At 39.0% G+C, this 23,595-nt stretch overlaps 2 protein-coding genes across 2 annotated transcripts in view; both read left to right on the top strand.

Moving 5' to 3' along the window:
* The window catches only part of LOC310729369 (receptor-type tyrosine-protein phosphatase beta), a 77,147-nt gene that overhangs the window by 5,046 nt on the left and 48,506 nt on the right, over positions 1-23,595 (top strand). The gene's annotated exons all lie outside the window — the stretch shown is intronic.
* Positions 1,217-9,667, top strand: LOC310728379 (uncharacterized protein). The gene is made up of 9 exons (XM_083545734.1): positions 1,217-1,906; positions 2,966-3,211; positions 4,506-4,778; positions 4,920-5,072; positions 5,158-5,362; positions 5,482-5,612; positions 6,024-6,111; positions 6,436-6,482; positions 8,491-9,667. The coding sequence occupies exons 5-9, from the start codon at positions 5,184-5,186 to the stop codon at positions 8,556-8,558; spliced, it is 513 nt and encodes a 170-aa protein (XP_083401860.1). The 5' UTR covers positions 1,217-1,906; positions 2,966-3,211; positions 4,506-4,778; positions 4,920-5,072; positions 5,158-5,183; the 3' UTR covers positions 8,559-9,667.

Here is a 23,595-nt window from a genome sequence, read left to right as displayed (position 1 = left end):
AGTGATAATGCTATTGGTCTTTTGCCTTCACAGAGCCTGACACTGTTAGTAACCTCACAGCAGTTAATGTTACAACCTCCTCTATATTACTGTACTGGATTAAGGCAATGGGGGAAATCTCCTATTATGTAGTCCAATATGATAATTTCAATACAAACATCAGCACGACTACTGAACTCACCATGATTAACATAACTAATCTGACTCCTGGAGTGCAGTACACGTTCAAAGTGTTTGCAGTTGTTGCAGATAATAAAACAGAAGGAAATTCCAGCTACCTTTCTGCCTACACAAGTAAGAAGTTAGAAATATTGACTGAATATTGACATTAGTAATTTGTTGTTAGGGCGGCATGGTGGTGCAGCAGGTAGAGTTACAGAGTGTCCACAGTTTAATGCAGTGTTCAGTTTCTTATATTTATTCACTTTCTATACATGTTCTCTGTGTTTATTTATAGTTAGTATCAGGTTTTCTTTTTTGTTGCACAATTTTAACCTATGCTGTTGGATTGTCCAACAAATCATAGTTGTCTTTATATTTGAATGTGTGTGTAAATAGTTTTATACAAATGAATTGTATCCCATTTTGTACACTTTTTATTGTTGCCGTAGGATTCAGGTTCCTCGTGACCAGTCCATTTTTAATTCCTCATTGAAGAATGCATTCAGTGTTTATTCGCTGATTGTTTCATATTGATTTTTTTCTTTTTTCTAAAACTATGACCTCTAACCTGTGCTCACAGAACCTGATGTTGTAAGAGACCTGAATGTGGCTGAAATCACAACAAGCTCATTGTTTCTGAACTGGACTGAACCAATAGGAAAAAGATCTTTCTTTAAAGTACAATGGAGCAATAACATCACTTTAAATTCAACAACCTCCAACACTTTCTATAACATTACTAATCTCAGTCCTGGAGTCAATTACACTATCCTGATATCTGCTGTTGCTGCAGATAATATAACAGAAGGAGGAGCAATTGGTCGTTCAGTGTTTACAAGTATGTTTTAAAGACATGTGTTCTTATTTGATGATGAAAGTAACTTCTGAACTGTGATAATGCTAATGATCTTTTGCTCGCTCGCTCGCTCTCTCTCTCTCTCTCTCTCTCTCTCTCTCTCTCTCTCTCTCTCTCTCTCTCTCTCTCTCTCTCTCTCTCATTTCCCCTTTCTTATCATTGCTGCCACTAATGGAAACATGGAATATTAGTTTTTTAAAATTGTGTAGTTGTCAGATTTGTAACAATCACTTTTCCCAAGTTTGCCTTCCGTTCCCAAATCGTTACTTGAACATGCCACCACTTTCACATTAATAACTGTGTAATATCTGATTTTTCTGCAGATAGTTAAACTCAGAATCAACTGCTCTTTAATTATATGTGGTATGGTTCAGAAGTATGAGATGAAATTCTGACATTCAGAGTCTGAAAATGTAGCATTCTCACAGTAGTTAATGTTATACACTCTATTTAACTGTAGTGGACTAAGCAATTAGAAAAATCTCTCATTATGTAAATGAACCTGTACTTACACAGTCCAATGTTCTGAGATGTTATACTTATTATACCATTAGTAACTCAGTATTTATTATTTGTTTCATGTAGATTAATGTACTTTCTAACACTGTGACTTCTAACATGTGCTCACAGAACCTGATGTAGTGAGAGACCTGAATGTGGCTGAAATCACAACAAGCTCATTGTTTCTGAACTGGACTGAACCAATAGGAATAAGATCTTTCTTTAAAGTACAATGGGGCAATGACATCACTTTAAATTCAACAACCTCAAACACTTTCTATAACATTACTAATCTCAGTCCTGGAGTCAATTACACCATCCTGATATCTGCTGTTGATGCAGATAATATAACAGAAGGAGGAGCAATTGGTCGTTCAGTCTTTACAAGTATGTTTCAGAAATTTTTTTGTGATCCTATTTGATTGCAAACACATCTTTGCAGTGTTCCTTTTAACAGGGTGATTTTGCGTTCTCTGCAGTCAGTGTAACATTGTCTGTATATTAATATGCTCTGAATGACTATTTTGAACTGAGCAGATCAGGAAAACATCTCAATATTTGATTTGATATTCGATTTTTATTTTGCGGCTTTTTAAATCACCATAATTAACAAAGCTGATCTAATTTCTGGACAAATGTTTGTAGTTGCTGCAGTTTATAAAACATCACTAAATGGTTGTTAAGCAGTTAAATATGACTTTACAAATGAAATATGTCATAAGTAATAAAATAGCATAACCAGAACAGTGGGGTAGAGGGAGGGGTTAAGTAGAAAAGCTTATTAGGCAAGAAAGTCGATCCTCTTTAAAAAAAATAAAATAAAAATTTGTAAAACTATTCCAACACGTAGGGAACATTATTACATTTCCGGATGTGGTGAGGGAAAACATGCAGGTGGTTGCGGTGAAAGAGTCAGATGTAGAGGACGGGGGGGTGTGGAGACAGATGATCTGCTGTGGGAGAAGCCGAAAGAAGAAGAAAAATACATTCTTCAAAAGCACAGGAATTTCAGACATTCCTAAAACAAATAATAAATAAATGTTGCACGATTGAAAAATTTGATGTTTGCAGGCATTCCTAATAAAGTGAACAGTGAGCATACCTCACAAACTCTAAAGCCCAGCTACTATTTGATAACAAAAATAATCAATGCCATGGATTTCAACACTAAAATGAAACATCAATTTTCAGTATTTCATTACAGTAGGTTTATATTTAAGAATCAAGCCAGGTAAAAAATCTAATATTAGAAATGAAAGGCATATTTATTCTTTTAATAAATCTTAAAATAATGTGTAGATTAAACTTTAAACTGTACAGGTTTATACGCACTGTAGCAATATTCAACATCTAAATTTATAATTATCAAAAAATATTATTGGATATTTCACAAACTGTAAAATTACGATTAACTTTTATAACTGTAACACACGTCTCTTCCTATAGAGCCAGATATTGTGAGAAATTTCAAGACCTCAGAAGTCACAACTACATCTGTATTCCTGAGCTGGACTGAACCATTAGGAAATAGATCTTTTTTTAGAGTACAGTGGATCAACAGCAGTACAACTCCTAAAACTTCCTTTAACATCATTGGTCTAACACCTGGAACAAATTACACATTTACAATCTCAGCTGTTGCTGATGATAATAAAACAGAGGGATCAGTGGTTGTCCTTTCCATTTGCACAGGTAGGTTTCATAAAATGCAATGTCAGAGTCAAATATTTTTTAGATACTCATATTGATAACAATATATTGATAGACAATAATAGAAAATTGGGGTCTTTAATAAATGGAGCTATAACATCACTTTAAATTCAACAACTGCAAACAATTAATATAACATTACTAATCTCAGTCCTAGAGTCAGTAACACAATCCTAATATCTGCTGTTGCTGCAGATAATACAACAGAAGAGGGAGCAATTGGTCGTTCAATCTTTACAAGTAATGTTCAGAAATTTTTTGTGATCCTATTCGATAACAAACAAATCTTTGCAGCGTTACATCATAAATTTAAGCATAATTTTTTTTTCTCAAAAAACAGACTGCCTTTCTCCCCAGTCCCCTAGTGCTTGTTTCAAAACTGTGTGTATATGTGTCAGGTTGGAGAGACAGAGGCGGAAGTTGTAGTAGGTAAAGCGGGTTTCATTTAGAGATGAAACCGCGAGCCGTACGTGAGAGTGTGAGGAAAGTGAACTGGGTAGGTATATCCCTGGTACGCCTCGAAGGGGCGAGGTCCACAATGTCTGAACCCAAATCCGAAGCGCTGAGGAGACATCCGTGGTACACCTGGAAAGAGACGAGGTCCACAATGTCCGAATTGGAATCCGAAGCGTGAAAGTAATATCCGTGGTGCACCTGGAAAGAGGCACAGTCCACGCGAGGAGAGAGTCTCGAGTCACATTAGCATAACGTGCAATAACGGTAGGCAAGAGAGTCTAGAATAAAAGTTTATTAAGGTGCGTGGCTAACGAGTCCCAGGTGTTTGAGATCAAGGCTGGGAGCGGCCGAGATAGTGGCAGCATGACACCCGCCGAAGAGGGCATGGCAGGGGAATCCCTGACAATATGACACTCCAGGTTATACTTACCATGTCTGAGCTTATATCAGCAAAGCAGTGTGAGATAGCCATTTGAATGTCATTAAAATGATTTGTAAAGTGTTCAATTTAATTGTATAAAGGACTTTCTTAGAAATTTACTCACATACTCACATCTTATCATGTAATCTGGCACTCTAATTCATTGCAACCACAATTTTCAAAAGAAATATAGAAGTGAATTTGACTGGATATCATAGCAGCCCTAACCACACCTCGTGACATTGTTTCCTTTCAAACCCCAAACCCTGTTTTCATTTGTGTTGCTGTCATATAGGTTACAATGCTATGCTCTTTGTTCTTTATAAAAATATTTTGGTAAACTTTTGTATTCTTGTTATACCGTACTAATTTAGTAAATATATGATCTGACTCCTCAAGGTACAAGTCCTGTCTTTAACATAAGCTGTGTTGGACCAAATCGTACTGCAGCAGCTTTGAATTTAACATGGACGAATCCTCCAGGCAACAACCAAGGATTCAACATCAATCATAATTCTGCATTCAGCAACTTTACTCCTTTTTGCAATCCTGTCTGTAACTACTTTATTTCTAATAGCCTCCAATACTTCACCACCTACAATCTGATTATTTCAACCCTTGGATGTGGTGAGATTGGCTCATGGGACTTTAAGTGCAGAACAGGCGTTACAGGCATGTCAGTTAATGTATTGTGCTATCTAAACTTAGATATTCATATTAATAGCCCCATACAGCTAACATGACTATACATTGCATTGTCCTTGCTCAAGGAAGATGATACCAAATAATCACAAACCTTTTTTTACATTTAAGATCCACCAGTTCCCAGAAAAACAGAAGATGTAGTAATAAAAGTCACTTCAGTTTGCAAGACTGCAGTAACCCTACAATTCAGTAGCAACCTTCTGAACAGTGCAAATGGACCAATTGAAGCCTATGGTGTTCTGCTGTCAACTGATCCTCAAGGTATTTTAAATTTTTTTTATGATCATATAGATGGATGATATCAAAGACATTTGTTATAACCGCAAAGTTTTAAATGCAATTTCAGGTAATAACTCCAATACTTTTCTAAGAATGACCTATAATGACTGGTTACAAGAGAAGACCAAGACTTATCTTACAGTTTTAAAATTAAATAATAATATAATAACCAAAAGCAACATGATACTGGTTGAAATTGGAAATGACAAAGGCTCAGATGTAATCAGTAATGAAGATTTTAAAAATGGACCTCTCTTTAACCAGTACTACAGGTAAGGTAAAAAGTAATGTGATTTTGTAACTTTGTGTAGTGGAAAGAATAAGAAACAAGTAATTAAGTAAGTAAGAGTAAGTAATCCATATAAAATAATATTATTGGCTGTTTTCGCAGGGTAGCCCTGGTTCTGTTTACCTACTTGAAAATTAGAGACATACTTGTGGACATCCAGCAATCAATTTTCTCTGTAACACCTTTTTCCTGGATTACTGCAAAACCAGTGGACTCGCAATGTAAAAAAAAAAGTAAATTTCTTACATTTACATTCATAGCATTTGGAAGTCTTGCAAATATCTCATTTATACAACTGAGCATTTGAGAGGGCCTTGTTCAGTGACAGCATTGGCAGCTTATTGGCCACTTTCCAATCAGAAGTCCTTATTATTTCTTATTATATTTTATATCAGAATGTGATAACAAAAAAATCTATTTAAAACAAATTTTCTATTTATGATCTTAAATGCTATTCATATATGTAAATAAACTGTTTTGTGGTAGAAAAGGAGCTATTGTGCAAAATCCTACTTCATTTTTATATTTTGTATGCTTTCTTTCAGTTGAGAAAAGAAAATATTTTTAATATTTTTCAATTTTACATTTTGCTTTTCTGTTTTAATTGTTTTTAATTTTCATTTTAATGTATTCCTCACCTGCAGTTCTATCCTCAGCATACATTGCTGCAATTAGTCTGGGACTGTTGTTGCCCTTCATCAGCCTTTTAACCATTTTTTTCATGCTTAGAAGGTAAGGAACCTGACTTAACTTGATTCCATCAAGTAAATTTTACACACACACACACACACACACACACACACACACACACACACACACACACACACACACACACACAACACGTGTAACTCTTAAATTCTGTAAAGCACCTTTGAGACAATGTCTATTGTGAAAAGGCGCTATAGAAATAAACTTGACTTGACACACAAACCTGCTGTCAGTAATCTAAACACTTAAAGCATTGGGGTGTATGCAAGCTTGACATTCCAGATTGCACATGTTTAATAAGTTTTCAGTCATGAATACAGTCTCCTTTGTGTTGTGTTTTTGGGACAGGTACCGGGTCCACTGCAACAATGATCAGGTTAGAACATCAACTGAAAGTGAGTGGAAAAAGCACTTATGTGTGAATAGTGTTGCTGCGGTTATTATCATCCAAATTATAATGAAATACACTTTTATTTGGAAATGTGTTCACAAGGCAGCATAACACTAGATGGCATTGCAAGCAACCGTCTTCTGTACACATGATCTTGTTTCGTGTCTCCCACCCAGACAGTATGGGCAAGAAGCAGAAAACATGCTTTTATACATATAATATGCTTACAAACCAACTGGACAGGGTTTTTTAGTTTGTGTTTGGTTCTTTTTTCTTCTGCTTACTCACTGCTACACCAATGTGTGTAGATTGTTTCGCCTTCATGCCTTTACAGGCAGTGTATTTATATACCAAGCGTTATTTGTCTTTGATATTTTGATTAATATTATATATAGGGCTGCAACAACTGATCAATAAAATCGCTAATAACCGATAACGACCTTCATGGTCAACGAATGTCGATTAGTTACTGCTCAAGTTTCGGGTTAGCATGACGGCAAGACAACACAGCCGCTTGAAATGGCAGATTACAGAGCCAATTGGTAATTCCGACCCCCCTGGCTGAAGTCCACCCTCGTTTGTGTGCACGCTGACAGTACCGTTGTGTTTCCTATAGATGGCACTTAAAACACGTAAAGTTCAGTCAAGTGCTTCCCTGATCCTTACACCACACGTTAAATTTGAAAATACGACGGTACTGTACGTGTGCACGCGAAGGGGGGTAGACTTCAGCCAGTGGGGTCGAAATTAGGCACAACACCTGCAGCAAGAACAAGTGCGCGTCCCAAGTTATACAAGGCCTGGGATCATTTTATATTAATAGCAACAAAGAAGACTATAACCTGCAAGGTATGCAAAGCTGAGTTTGTGTGGGATGGAAGTACCACCATAAAGAACGAGCACATGAAAAGAAAACACACTGGTGTCACAGAAGAAGGTGAAACATCGGCCGGTGAGCAAAAACTGTATAATCCTCATAATGTGAAAATGGTATATTTTAATTAAGTGCTATCGTGTAAAGTTTGTTTGCTTACTTCGGGACAGACACACTCGATCTGTTCTGTCGTGACTCATGAGCATCAGGTTGCGCAATCAGCTTGCTCATAGCATAGTCTTCTTCTTCTTTCAGCTTTCCTTATTAGGGTTTGCTACAGTGGATCATCCGTCTCTATACCACCCCTGCTCTCTTTCAAACCAACTATCTGCATGTCTTCCCTCACCACATCTATATACCTCCTCCTTGGCTTTACTCTTTTCGTCCGTCCTGGCGGCTCCATCCTCAGCATTCTCCTATCAATATACCCCATGTGCTCAATCGTGCCTCCCTCACTTTGTCTCTAAAACATCCCACATGCGCGGTCCTTTAAATAAACTTGTTTCTAATCCTGTCCATCCTCATCACTCTCAATGAAAATCTCAACATCTTTAGCTCTCTTACCTCCAGCTCCACCTCCTGTCGTTTGGTCAATGCCACTGTCTCTAATCCATACAACACCGCAGGTCTCACCACAGTACTACAAACTTTCCCTTTCACACTTGCAGATACTCTTCTATCACAAATCACTTGTGCCACTCTTCTCTCTTTTATATATTTTTTTATGCATTGTTGTCAACTTACCATCTGCAGTTATCATTAAAAACAATTCAATTGTTGATTTACAAATTCAAATGCTGTATATTTTATTTTATTTTTTTACAGAAATAAACAACCCAGCATGAGTGAATTTGTTCAAAGGAGAAATCCCCCATGTGCTCATCAACAAGCAGCCACTATAAACTTTAAAATGTCAACATTAAAGATATATAAACTTAATATGTGGCTTTTGCATTTTTTAAAGTACACTTTTATACATACATGCATACCCTGAATTAGAGTTTTATATAGTAATAATAGCAAAACAGCTATTGTGTCTAATTAATCCAATTAATCAGGATTTTTCTATATCCATTTGTAAGTATGATCTTTTTGAATGTCTATGTGTTCTTTTTTAAGGAATTCTTATTTTTTTCAGGTTTTGACTTGCATGCCATCTATGAGAACTATGAGGCTCCAATGGCCACAAATGATCAGACAACCTGAATTAAAGCAAATGCTGAAACACATCTCAGCCATTCCATTATCTGTATTATCATCAGTTACAGAAAACTTGTCAGCCAATGAATGTAGTGAACCAGACCGGTACATGCCAATTCAACAATAATTTTGCGGCATAAGAAAATGTTTTTTTATAAAAAATAGAATTATTATTTTACATTTATGAATAAAACATGAGGATGACACCAACATCAATGTTCTCAATGTAATCAATGTTTTCTTATTTAATTATTAAATGCTCTATGTGTAAGCTATGTTTTATGGTAACACTACTGTGTCTTAAATTACTATTGTAATAAAAAAAAAAATAATAAAAAAAAGGGTTTATCTAAGTATTAACCCACAACAAACTGCGGGTTCCATTTTGAATAAGGCCACAGCATAACACACTGTGAGGATTATTTTCCTATGATCACATTGTCTGGAGCATTTTATTCCAATAACTACAGTACCATGTTTTGTTTTGTTTTTTATCAATGAATGACACATATCACATTTTAATGGTTTATACTATATTAAATGGACAATAAGACACAAGTTAGTTCACACTTAAGTTACAGCCTCAACACAAGGACTACAGGACATCTATCCATTAGGACATTATTAAGCTTACAGATTGCATGGAAACTATTTTGTAATGATTAAAGTTGGAATAATTTGGTAAATTTGATGGTCAAAGCTATTGTTTGGTGTAATGCAATTTCTGTCATAGTTTCTGTTGTAAAGTTCATCCCAACAGTCTTTATTCATTACAGTAGTGATTAGTGTGACTGTTCCAGCATGCACGAGCCTCTACCTCTTTTGCTGGACAAATGTCACCACTTACTGGCCACGGGGCAAAGGTGGCAAAAGTACAAACATCCTTTACTCAAGTAGAAGTAGAGATACTCATGTTTTAAAAGACTCTAGTAAAAGTTGATGTATTAACTAAACATTTTCATTCAGGTTAAAGTAAAGAAGTATGGGCCCTTACATCTAATTAAGAAAAAAGCCATTACTACTATCTCTTTCTGTGTCACGCATTGTGAATGTATCCAGTTTAACCAACCACCATATAGAACACAAGTAGAGAAAAGATGATGGTGGATTGTCTCTGTTCTCAGACATGTTTAAATCGCTTACTTCCTCTGTCTCATCCATGTTAACCCCATTCCTCATTTTTGCTTTCTGCCTTGCTCGTTGTAATCTTTGTAAACTAGTCTACGTCTGTGGTGTGTGAGAGCCAGGAAATAATACACCAGATGTAGATTGAAAAAAAAAAGAAAGCATGCAATGACAAGATACAGGTTGACGTGCTGCAAACGGGATGCAACGAAAAGAAAAAATATTGATCATGTCATCAAATAGATTAAAACTAAAGTAATGTGCCTGGTTTGAAAATGTACAGATGTAGAAGTAAAAGTTCAGATATTTGTGTAAGAAATTGAATGAGTGAAAATTAAAAGTTGTCCAAAAAAGAAATAGTGAAGTAAAGTGCTGATAACAGAAAAATCTACTTAAGCACAGACAGAAGTATTTGTACTTCATTACTCCCCATCAATGTTCTGGAGGACAGGCAAATAGCAACTACAAACAAAAGAAATTATTTAACAATTAGAAATATTGCTATTAGCACGGAAGCGCATTGCATTCATAAAGAAAAAAAAATTCACAGAAGGGATCTCATAGTTATGACATACTATCTCATAATTATGACTTACCATCTCATAATTATGACATAGTATCTCATAATTATGACTTGCTATCTCATATTTATGACTTATTATCTCATAATTGTCTTAATATCTCATAATTATGACAGTATCTCATAATTATGACTTAGTATCTCATAATAATGAGATCCTGATCTTGCTTTCGGTCTCCTCTGATTGAAAGGGGGAAACAAAAAACAAATAACCTTTAAATAAAATATCCTGATCTCATAATTATGACTTAGTATATCATAATTATGAGATAAGTTAGAGCAGTCTGTGGAAGGGGAGCGTTTTAGCACATAACACCGGATCTGACGTTACTACATTTTTTGCTCAGAAGTGGATCATTGTGCAACTATGGGGATGTAGAAGCTATCATATGGTTTAGCGTGATGACTGTATATGTTAGTGTTAAGATGGTTCTCACAATGGTTCTCTAAACACATTCCTGTTATCTGTTTAGTGTCTATAGGATATTTACGATATGAGTATGTGAGGTATACAGGAAGTCTTTATATGGGCTCACACATCTCCGGTTATTATGTCTTCTTACCCAATCAGGAACAGTTTTAGCTCAGGTTTTTTCCCCAGTGTATGTATATACTTGTCTGTTATCTGCATTAAATTGAAGAAACAAAATATGCGCCATGCTGTGTGCTGTGTGATTCTTCACTGATCAGAAAAGGCACCACAGGCATCGTAGATCGCATTGAAAACCTTTCCAAGAATGAAGTTTTGTTTGGTCATGATAAAAATCTAACAGTATATTAGTGTAATTAGCTACTGGACATTTCCTTACTGACCTGCCCCTCCTGCTAATTAATTTAGTTATGTTAATTAATGCTGCAGTTAACAGATACGAGGCATTAACTATAATAATAATAATAATAATAATAATAATAATAATAATAATAATAATAATAATTTAACATCTGATGGTTTTATCATTATTATTATTATTATTATTATTATTATTATTATTATTATTATTATTATTATTCATTCATTCATTCATTTTCTCCCGCTTATCCGTAATTCGGGTCGCGGGGGCATCAGTCTAAGCAGATTCCCTAGACACTTCTCCGTGTCCAGGGATCGGGTTGTCAAGGCCCCTGCCTTCGACTGCTGCCCAATCCTCTCAGCACCGGTCCCTTACGGTCCCTCCTGCAGGTGGTGAGCCCACGGGAAATTATTATTATTATTATTATATATATATATATATATATATATATATATATATATATATATATATATATATATATATATATATATATATTTTTTTTTTTTTTTTTTTTTTTTTTTTTTTTTTTTTAAACATTGACTACTAATATATGTTACACATTCTGACTGTCCACTGTCCACTTCAAAACTTTTATCAAGTGGACAGTCAGAATGTGTAACACATATTTGCAGTCATTGTTAAAATATAATAATAATAATAATAATAATAATAATAATAATAATAAAATCCTCAGATGTTAAATTATTATTATGATTATTATTATTATTATTATTATTATTATTATTATTATTATTATTATTAATAATATAGTTAATGCCTCGTATCTGTAATTGCAGCAAGAATTACCATAACTGAATTAACTGTAGCAGGAGGGGCAGGTCAGCGAGTGTCAGGCACGAGCAAACGAAGCGAGAGCCAAAATGAAAAACAACGGTGTTTAATGAAAAACAAACACGTAGAGAACACACTCATTGAGTCCAATAACGGACGCTTGTGAGCTGTGAGTGAAGGGTTTAAGTAGGCAAGCGGTTAATGAGACCCAGGTGTGCCGCCTCAGTAAGCCGGTGATGAGCTCCGGACGGGCGGGGTGCGCACAGGCGAGGAAGCAGGGAGCTCTCTGACACCACCCCCTCCCCCAGGGACGGCACCGGACGTCCCAACCCGGCGACAAGGACGACCCCTTGGCCGAGGCGCCGGGCGGCACGGGTGCGAAGCATGGAACTCCGCCAGCAGCGCCGGGTCCAGCACATCTTGTCGCGCCACCCAAGACCGCTCCTCCGGACCGAACCCCTCCCAGTCCACCAGGTACTCGAGGCGACCCCCACGCCGCCTGGAATCCAGCACCTCTCTCACCACGTAGACCCCGGGCTGGTCCACGACCTCAGGCTGAACGGGCGCCGGGGGGCCACCTGAAGGGCGAGAGACAGGAGAGACACAGGGCTTCAGTAGCGACACATGAAATGTGGGGTGTATGCGGTACCTTGGCGGCAGGTCCAGCCGATTGGTCACGTCGTTGACCCGTTCCAAGACCTTGAAGGGCCCCACAAACCGGGGGTTCAGCTTACGGCAGGGCAGTTTCAACCGCAGGTCCCGGGTGGACAACCACACCTGGTCCCCGGGACGGAAAGGCGGGGCGTCGAGCCGCCGGGCATCCGCGTGCCGGCGGGTGTTGCGGATGGCTCGGCGCAGCTGGGTGTGTGCGGACTCCCAAACCCGGCTGCTCTCTCGAAACCAGAAGTCCACGGCAGGCACGTCACACGGCTCGTCCGACCAGGGGAACAGGGGTGGCTGGAAACCTAGAACGCACTGAAAAGGAGTGAGACCGGTGGAGTCCTGACGGAGCGAGTTTTGGGCGTATTCCGCCCACGGCAGGAACCTACACCACGCCTCTTGGTCCTGGCCACAGTAGGTTCTCAGGTAGCGGCTGAGCTCCTGAATCTTCCGTTCCGCTTGGCGGTTTGACTGCGGGTGATACCCCGAGGTTAGGTGCACCGAGACTCCCAGGAACCTGAAGAAGGCCTTCCAGACTCGGGACGTGAACTGAGGTCCCCTGTCCGAGACGATCTCCTCCGGAAGACGTGGTGAAATAGGGCCTCAGCTGTCTCGAGGTCGGTGGGCAAGCCCTTCAGGGGGATGAACCGGCAGGCCTTCGAGAAGCGATCCACCACCACCAAGACACAGGTGTGACCCTCAGACCGGGGCAGATCCGTCACAAAGTCGATCCCCAGGTGAGACCAGGGATGCTGAGGGATGGGGAGTGGCATCAACTTGCCTATGGGCAGATGACGGGGTACCTTCGACATCGCACAGGTGGAACATCCCTGTACGAACCTCTTGATCTCCTCTGTCATCTCAGGCCACCAGTATCGAGCCCTGACCATCTGCACTGTTCGCTTCTCTCCCGGATGGCCGGAGCCAGGCCCTTTGTAAGTCCCTCAGGGCACCCTGCCGGGGTGGTTTCGCGGGGGGCAGCATTGCGGATCTCGGCGTTGATCTCCCAGACGATGGGTCCCAGGATGAGTGTCAGAGGGAGAATGGGCTCAGGTTCTCCAGGTTCCTCTGGCCCGTACATCCGGGACAGGGCGTCGGCTTTGTCGTTCTGCAATCCGGCCCGGTAGGTAATATGGAACCGGAACCGGGCAAAGAAGAGCGCCCATCGTGCCTGTCGGGGGTTGAGCCTCCCAACCTCCCGGAGGTACTGGAGGTTCTTGTGGTCGGTGATCACCGTGAACGGGTGTTCGGCTCCCTCCAGCCAGTGTCTTCACTCCTCCAGTGCCAGCTTGATTGCCAAGAGCTCACGGTTGCCAATGTCGTAGTTCTGCTCTGCGGCGGAGAGCTTGTGAGAGTGGTAGGCACACGGGTGGAGCTGAGAAGGTGTGCCTGACAGCTGAGAGAGGGTAGCCCCCACTCCGGTGGACGAGGCATCCACTTCGACCACAAACGGCCTCCGGGGGTCGGGGTGACGTAGAACCGGGGCGCTGCAGAAACTGCGGCAAAGCTCCTGGAAGGCCTCCCGGGCCTCATGGTTCCATCTAAGGGTTCGGGCCTTTCCCCTGAGGAGTGAGGTGAGAGGGGCGGTGATCCGGCTGTATCCCTGGATGAACCTGCGATAGAAGTTGGCGAAGCCCAAAAAGCGCTGGAGCTCCTTTATCGTCCCTGGGACGGGCCAGTTTCTCACCACCTTCACCTTCCCTTTGTCCATCCGGATCCCCTCTGCACCGATGACGTACCCCAGGAAGTGGATCTCCGAACGGTGGAACTCGCACTTCGAGAGGTTCAGATAGAGGTGATGGGAATGAAGTGCCCTTAAGATCGCGCATACGTGTCTCTGGTGTTCCTCCAGTTTCCGTGAGTAAATCAGGATGTCGTCAATGTACACCATGACGAATTTCTGGAGGTAGGGCCGGAGTACCTCATTCATGAACCCCTGGAAGACGGCGGGTGAAATGGAGAGGCCGTATGGCATCACCCGGTACTCGTAGTGCCCCGAGGGTGTGATGAATGCGGTCTTCCACTCGTCTCCCCTCCCAATGCGCACCAGATTGTACGCGCTCCGGAGGTCGAGTTTGCTGAACACTCAGGCTTCCCTCAGGTCCTCCAGAGCGGCGGGCACGAGCGGGAGAGGGTATGGAAGTGGAGCGATCTGCGAGTTCAACTGGCGGTAGTCGATGCAGGGGTGCAGCCCTCCATCCTTCTTGCCCACGAAGAAAAAGCTAGACGCCGCTGGGGAGGACGAGTGCTTGATGAACCCCTGGCGGAGGGCCTGTTGTATGTACTCCTCCATAGCTCGCCGTTCTGGTGCAGACAACGGGTAAACCCGACCCTTTGGTAGCTTAGCGTCGGGGAGCAGGTCGATGCTACAGTCCCAAGGCCGGTGAGGGGGGAGACGGGTGGCCGCCTGCGCGCTGAACACGTCCTCGAACGCTCGGTACTCCCTGGGGATCCTCACCTGGGTGCTGGTTGTGGCCTCCTCCACCCGGGTAGCACCTAGCATCGCTGCTGGGATTCGTGTCAGAAGGTGGGAGAGGCAGTGAGCCTGGCAGTGGGGACTCCATTCCAGGATGTCGCAGGGATCCCAGGAACATCTCGGTGCGTGCTTCTGAAGCCAAGGTCTTCCCAGAATCACACTGACGGTGGAGCTCTCCAGGACCAGGAACCGGGAAGTCCACCATACTCACCGCAGCATGAGCAGGGCGTGTGGGACAGCGATTGACATTGTGGCCCGGAACACCGCAATACAGACACCTCCCCGTGACCCGGCGACGTATGTATTTCTCCAGCCCCACTGAATCCTCCAGATATGCCATTGCCTGTCTCAGCTCTGTGTTTAACCCCAGCCGATACACACCGAGCAGCGCCGTCTCGTGCCAGCCACTAGATGCCGCCAGAGTGCGGAAACGGAGGCTGTAGTCCACCACGCTGTCGTTCCCCTGACGCAACCCGAGCAGCTGATCAGCCGTGGTGCGAACTCCGGGGGCAGCGCAAAACACCTCCCGGAAGTGCGCGGTGAAACGAGCGTAGGACTGCACCACCGGGCCGGCGTCATCCCATAGCGCCTACGCCCACGCTAGAGCTCTCCCGGAGAGGAGGGAGATGAACAACGCGATCTTTGACCGCTCAGTGAGAAATCTTTGGGGTTGCATCTCGATGTATAAGTCCATCTGAAGCAAGAAGCCGCGGCATTCGGAAGCTTCCCCGGAAAATCTCTCCGGAAGCGCCACGGGACTGCCGGCGGAAGCCTGAGGATCTTGCGGTGCCGCCGTGGAGGGGAAATCGATCAGATCCTGTATTGGATCGGAAGCCGTGCTGGGTTGGTGATCCATTGCGAGGTATGCGCCTTGTATTACTTTCGGTTTTCGGTCTTTCGGTTTTCGGTTTCGGTCCGTTATTCTGTCAGGCGCGAGCAAACGAAGCGAGAGCCAAAATGAAAAACAACGGTGTTTAATGAAAAACAAACACGTAGAGAACACACTCATTGAGTCCAAAAGGTAACAATAACGGACGCTTGTGAGCTGTGAGTGAAGGGTTTAAGTAGGCAGGCGGTTAATGAGACACAGGTGTGCCGCCTCAGTAAGCCGGTGATGAGCTCCGGACGGGCGGGGTGCGCACAGGCGAGAAAGCAGGGAGCTCCCTGACAGCGAGGAAATGTCCTGTAGCTAATTACACTAATATACAGTCATCAGGCTAAACCATATGATAGCTTTTACATCTCCATGGTTGCGCAATGAGGCGCTTCCGAGCAAAAAAATGCAGTAACGTCAGATCCGGTGTAAGTCATAATTATGAAATAATAAGTCATAATTATGAGATAATACGTCGTAATTATGAGATATTAAGTCATAAGGATGAGTTAGTAAGTCATACCTATAAGATATTAAGTCATAATTATGAGATACTAAGTCATGCTTATGAGTTATAATTATGAAATAGTAAGTCATAATTATGAGATCCTTTCTGTGAATTCTTTTTCTTTGTGAATGCAATGCGCTTTCGTATATTAGAAATGTAATGTGACATGATTAAAAAAAAAAAAAGCATTTAAGACTTTTACACTTACTTTTATATAGTCTTTTCAAAGTCTTTTTTTTTTTTATAATAAGCGCTGCGCTTTGTGCTTTTGCGGAACCGAAAGTGACAGCAGTGTTATTTGGTGGGCGTGGTTTAAACCACAAAGTGTAGAATGAGAGACAGAGAGAGAGAGAAAGAGAGCGAGAGAGAGAGAGAGAGAGAGAGAGAGAGAGAGAGAGAGAGAGAGAGAGAGAGATGTTCTATTATAAATTATTAAACCTATCTACAAATATCTTGCAAGATGCATTCTTTCTTTCTTTCTTTCTTTCTTTCTTTCTTTCTTTCTTTCTTTCTTTCTTTCTTTCTTTCTTTCTTTCTTTCTTTCGGTTTTTACTTTCCCTTATTCTCAAGTGATTCAGTAAATGTCTGTCTGTTAAATCTGTCTGTTAAATCTGCATTCTTTCTTTCTTTCTTTCTTTCTTTCTTTCTTTCTTTCTTTCTTTCTTTCTTTCTTTCTTTCTTTCTTTCTTTCTTTCTTTCTTTCGGTTTTTACTTTCCCTTATTCTCAAGTGATTCAGTAAATGTCTGTCTGTTAAATCTGTTGTATTGATAAGCTGACTTTAAAAGTTTATGACGTCTACCTGAACATAAGGAAATAATAAACTTACCATTTGTCTTATTGCAAACATGGTGATTCTCCCACTGCAGTCTGACAGAAGAGGATCACCATGATCACCTATTTAGCAAAATAAATTATCCTACAGGCAGCTAAAAAATTATAATTCCACATTGAAAAAATCAGCTCACTGACTATAATGAAGTGATGTATTATTGTTTATAACTTTGTCAGTTTTTAGATTGTCTTGGTTTGATGAAAAAACTAGTTTTGGTTAAAGGTTCTGCTGCAAGCCTTTAAGCTGCACACAGACGTTATCAGTAGACGAACAACCAATTCCTGTTGTCAGTCAACGACAGGATGATTCACTGCTAATTCTGCTGCTATGCTAATCCTGCAGTTTTCATGCTTAAACACTCAGTCAGACTGTACTACAACATAAAATGTTGAAATCCATGCTTCAGGTTTTACTGGGAAGTATAAGTATATACACAGTCAGATAAAAAAAAAAACATGCAAATATTTAGACATCACAGGGCAAGAGCATAATTAAAGATAGACTAGAAAAGAGCAGCATATGGCAAGTTGGCATCAGCAAATTTACCTCTGCTTACAAAAGTAATGCTTAAAATGTGTAAAGCACTTCAGTGTATTGGTAATATGTTGCTGTAAAAGTGAAGTTTTTTTACATGTACACCTTTGGTTTATTCTAGAACATAATAACCAAAATGTTCCATATAAATGCTGTGTGCATCATTAGTTTATGTATTTTTTTTTTTGCTTAGGCAGTTGTTTTGGGTAGTTTGTATGCATTTATTCTTCTGGACAACAGTATTAAGTACTTCCTCTTTATATTAATATGTCTCTAATACAGTGATGGGCTGTGCATTTTACACCAGCTTAAGTGGCTGAATCAAGCCACCTCTTAATACCAGCATTATAATACCAAGGCTATAGAAACCATTAATTTTATAAAGAAATGCAGTATAACAGAGCATTGCATTACACACTGATTCTGAGAGAAGGCCTTGCTGGCCCTGATGGCCTGCCACGTCTCTAATTCCAGTCCCTAATAATAGTACTATACAACTATTTCGAAATACCAGATTTTATAGCAGATTTAAGAAATGCTCAAAATATCCAGAATCAGAATCTGAAGTGGTTTTGTTGCCAAGTGTGCTTACACAAAAAAAGGATTTTGCCTTGGTGATAGAAGCTTCTAGGTACAGCATATAAATGAAAAAGAAAAAAAAACAAATTATATATATTATATATTATATAATTATATTATATATTATATATTATATAATTATATTATATATATATATATATATATATATATATATATATATATATATATATATATATATATATATATATATATATATATATAATTATTGTAATCTATGTAATGTATTATGTAATATAATGTAATATTTGCAGTATATGAATGGTTATTGGTTATTATTTTCCACATTATGTTTCACAGGGAACCACTGAAGTTCTATTACAGTATAATCAAATGTTATAACCAGAATGTTAATATAACATGCAAATAAGTTTGAAAGTAAGTGGAAATGCAGGTTCTGCCAGAACTTCTGTATTGAGATCTGAAAGCAGCTTTGTATGGCAACTGTATGCATGTGTGGCTGTTTCATTACTTAAGTATACATTTTGTAATTGTCTGGGATGTTTTCTTTAGCTTCTGCAAATACCTCAACATAGTAACATATTTTAGCTTGCAAATACTTGCAAGACATTGCTGAAACCACTTTTTCACATCAAACATAAGCTAATTAGCTAAAATTAACTTAAATTATTTTAAATTGTTCATAAATATTTACTTGTGCTAGCCTTCTGGCTAACAGGTATTCTGACTTGGTATCTACAATAATTTTCTTTTTTATTTATGCACACCAGTGGAAGGCCATGCAATTTCACACTTAGGCCTTCAGTTGTGTCCTACGTGACCCAATTCACCTCTTAATACCAACATTATGTCATCATGGCTATAGAAAACATCAATATTATACAGAAATGCAGTATAACGGGGCGCTGCATCACAGACAGGTATCTCATGCAGCAAGAAATAATGCCATTACTGAAGCAAGAAACACAATAAAAACAAGTTTCCTTTTACTGCAGCCACAGCGGTGCTGCATTTATTGTCTCTAGCAGAACCATTTATATTAACCGAATAAAATTTCCCTTAGTTTTTTTGAGCATTTTTGTGCATTTTCCCCATGCATTATGGTTTTCCTAGGGATTATATGAGTAATATAATATAATATAATATAATATAATATAATATAATATAATATAATATAATATAATATTACAATTATATTATAATATTATATTATATTAGATTAGATTAGATTAGATTAGAATAGATTAGATTAGATTCCTTGGCAAAAGTATTTTTATATAAACCAAGGCACCAATACTAATTTAAATAAAGGATAATACTAAAAAGATTAAAAAGATTTGTACTTGTACTAATGTACTTTTTTTTTTTTTTTCAAAAAATTAGTTTATTCTATTAATTTGGCATATATGTGATTTGCAATGCATATATAATATACAAGTGAATAATAATAAAAAACGTATAAAATATTAATAACATACATAGTGTAAAACTGACACAGAGTGTGTTCTGTCTAATAGTTCCTCATTTTTTTTAACAGAGCCATTTTTTGAGTGTAATATTAAACTGTGTTAGGATGTCGAAACATCAAAAATGAACTTCCCTTCATTGCCAAAACTACCAGGAAGATATAGAAAAAAACTTATTCTGCTGTTTCTTCCTTTTTCATTGTGTCATGTGAGATTTTGTAAGGGAAATTCTCAACTCTCTGGATCACTAACTAGGTTACATTTTAATGATCTAGAGAGTGCTGAGTTAATTATCTAAAGAAAGTCAAATACTTTGCAACCTTGGGTGGCGCTCTCTTTCATGATAAAAGTTATGTTGATTATCAAGCTGCAAGGACAAAAAATTCTCTTTAATAATATATCATGATTATCATTGGAAAAGTTTTTAAAATAGTTTTTTTTAAGCAGTGACCAGGCCTGTTTCTTTAACGCTAATGTATGCACACTTCCTTTTGCCACAATAATGTTGCCTTATGCATGCTATATGTCACGAGTGGATCAAGAGTTGGAAACCAGAGTACAGGCAAACGCTTTATTCATCTCAGTACACGGGGCAGAAGCTTAAGTATAAGCACAGACCGGAAAGTGGGTATAATCCGTAATGTGGGAAGTCCAGGGATGATCGCCAGTGTGAACCGTAGATCAGACGGTGAGCGAGTGGAAATGGGGGCCTTATGAAGTGGAGAGTAGATTGGAGACAGGTGAAGGTGATTAGTAGCAAGTAATGTATGTGAAAAAGACAGGACCCAACAATAATGATGTATCAAAGTGTAATATTGTGATTTATTCAGTTTTAAACTATTGTTTGTTTTAAAAATAAAGAATGTAGTCTAGAAACAGTGAATCCTCAAATTGTATACAACTGCGGTTTTATTATTTATGCACATACAGTACAAACCAGTCCGAATCTTAACTAAATGCTAGTACCACTTATTTTTTTGTTCTTTGGAATAGTGTTTGTGCCTAAGATCTATGTTTAGAGGAAACCCAGTTTGCAGAGAGAGGAGAGGAACTGGTCTTTATTGCAGCCTAATGAACTCTCTAGAGCAGACGCACCCTCACCCATAGGGAAAAGCCTTGTGACAATACCACAAAATACTTTACTTTGTCATATATGTGGGTCAGTAAGGGGTGTAGGTCTGACTGAGAGGTGATAGTCGATAAGCAGTTGATTTAGATCGACTCTGCAAACCAACAAAGTGACAAATACATGTTGTGTTTGTTTTTCTACATCCGCTGTTTGTGCATAATTAGAACAATTTCAATTCTCTGTAAATAGAACAAACCACATGGGACAGAAACGACAGCACAAGGATTCCGTACCCCATGAGAAGAGGTAATTACGTTGAACTTGGATGTTAGAAGGCGTTTCTGGATTTATACAGGAAGTTTGGTTTTATACTGTGGTAAAGCAGTTGTGAGAGTGTGTTGTGAGGTCAGTATTCAAATCTGACAATGCATGTTTGCTGTTTGGATATATTTAGTACAAATAATTTCATCCACAGACTATAGGATTTGGCATATTATAGCAAAACCTAAGCTGTAATACTGACTGACAGCCAGATTTGAATAATAATAATTTAGATAAGAGTCTATCTGGACAATTTTACTGGTTAATTCAGCACCAGGGAATATATTCATTCCCCACTGTTAAAATTTTTTTCCTGCTCAATTACATTCCAGCGAAAAACAAGATAATATCCAATGTATCTAAAAAACAAGAACATAATGAATAAGAGGTAGTAATAATAATCTTTACTGTAACTATTAACATTTCAAAGCTTTGCACATCAGCAAAAGTAAAATAAATACCTTCATACTGTTCAGTTTTCTTTTAAAGGAAGTTAGAGTATGAGGAAATAAGATTGAGCTTCTGAAATCATATACATAAAACACCTTTCTCATCTCCAGTTTTGATGTTACAGAATTACCATCATATGATGCTGCCCTTGTTTATACCCAGGTGCTCGCTGTTTCATTTGTCCTAACACTATGTTTCAAGCTTCTTGTTTAGCTAGGGCTCTAACTAATCTTTGTATTATTATCTTACAGTTACTGGCAATTCATTTGTGGAAAAATTACTCGCAGTATTTGCTGCACTGTCATTTATTTTCCATATACATGTTTATTAAGTTTTTAGCATTACATTCCAGAAATAGTCCTGCAATCCTTTTTAAACTGTCTGATGGGATAAAGCATTGCTATCCTCCCAAAACACAAACAAACTATAAAACTGAATATTGCAGTCGGGGTTCTTCTATTGCACTATTGTGATAGAACAACTTTGTCAGCACATCTAGATATCCATAACTGCAATTTTTATAAGTAAGTTGAACAAATATGGGAAACCAGAAGAAAAGAACTGAAGCCACAGGGTTGATGGCCTTTAATAAATGTATCATTACAGTCATACCTATAACAGTTACCTAAAATACCTATGTTTTAATATATAATTAATAGCAAAACATCCCAAAATATAAAACAATGTAAAATTGTAAAATTGTGGGTGCAAAACTGCATTGTCTTCAAGTGTATCATTAGAATCACAAGAAATATACTGGCCATATTTGTTTGTTTTACACATAATTCTTTTGTGAACTTTGAATACGAATTGCATTCCAGTGATCAGTGATCATGTCTGCAGAGTTGCTGGGACTTTGTCGGGGGTGTTTGTGCAGTTATGTATAGTATGTGGGGTTATATAAGCAGTTAAAATGGGTCATTTTGACCAGCAGTAGTGATATTGGAACAGGAAGTGTTGTGCACTGTTAAACAGCAGAAAGAAATGCTGTAAACATAGTGGTTTTATCTATTTGGGCTGCTTGGTGATTTGAATAATCTAGATAAAATCTTACTATAAAAAAGAGACCACAACAACAAAATGAACTCATGTTAGTAGTCTGCCGTTGTTAGTTTTATTGTTAGTTATTTTAGTTAGTTATTTCTTACAACCAGGAATTGATCATAACTTACGTGTTATTTTGGTTCATCAAAATGAGTGAAAAGGCATAGAAAGGCATCTTTAGCGGCTCAGATAAAAATGGTGTTACAAGATTTCTGTTGTTCTTCAAAATGAAACCTATGCTTTGATCATAAGGGCAATCTAGTTTGTTCTCTTTCTCTTATTCATAAAGAGGAGCGACAATTATTGACTTTATTAAACATTAGATGGATGAAATTAAAAACACAGCACTATAATCTAGGTCACCTCTGACTGCTTTTCGGTGGTCTATCAAAACGTTGTTTTTTTTTTCTTTTGTTGAACATGCATATGGCCTAACTTCCTTTTTAGCTGTGTAAAAGCCACAAACACTATTCATAGTGGAGACACAGACAGGCAGCTTGTACTGTCAGCTCTGTAGGCCTGTAGTGAGGAGGCGGAACTACTGCACAGGGCCATCACAAGTGGCTGCTGGTGCCTGATGGCTGCAGCTCCACCCAGTGCATTGTACATTCTAAACTTTCTTCCTTAACCTCACTCTATCTTCCTGAGACATCGCGAACTTCCCTAAGCAGAGAGTGACTGCAAGTTTGGGGTTTCTTTTGCTTTCTTTTTGCTTTGTTTATTATTATTATTTATTAGCGCACTTTAAAAAGGAAAAAACAACAACATTACCGCAACTGGAAGCGTCTTGCGCTCGAGGCGCAGCGTCCGCATAAAAAGAGGTCAGACTTTTTAACGGGACATATGTAGCTTTAGCGCTCAGCAGGACCCCAACCGGCATCATGACACGGCATTCATTACCAATCCTCCTCTTCGCGACTCTCCTAAGCCTGTGTCTAAATAATCAGGTGAGTAGCCCTAAC

The sequence above is a fragment of the Silurus aristotelis genome, assembly GCF_946808225.1.
Source record: "Silurus aristotelis genome assembly, chromosome: 7".
NCBI classification, from domain to species: domain Eukaryota; kingdom Metazoa; phylum Chordata; class Actinopteri; order Siluriformes; family Siluridae; genus Silurus; species Silurus aristotelis.
This window is presented reverse-complemented; position numbering and strand designations above follow the sequence as displayed.

Bases quoted from the DNA above. Each gene is read 5' to 3' on its own strand.
- LOC310728379 (XM_083545734.1), top strand. From the start codon at position 5,184: ATGACCTATAATGACTGGTTACAAGAGAAGACCAAGACTTATCTTACA. The intron at 5,363-5,481 runs GTAAGGTAAAAA...CTGTTTTCGCAG, and splicing joins CTCTTTAACCAGTACTACAG to GGTAGCCCTGGTTCTGTTTA. The intron at 5,613-6,023 runs GTAAATTTCTTA...CCTCACCTGCAG, and splicing joins CTCGCAATGTAAAAAAAAAA to TTCTATCCTCAGCATACATT.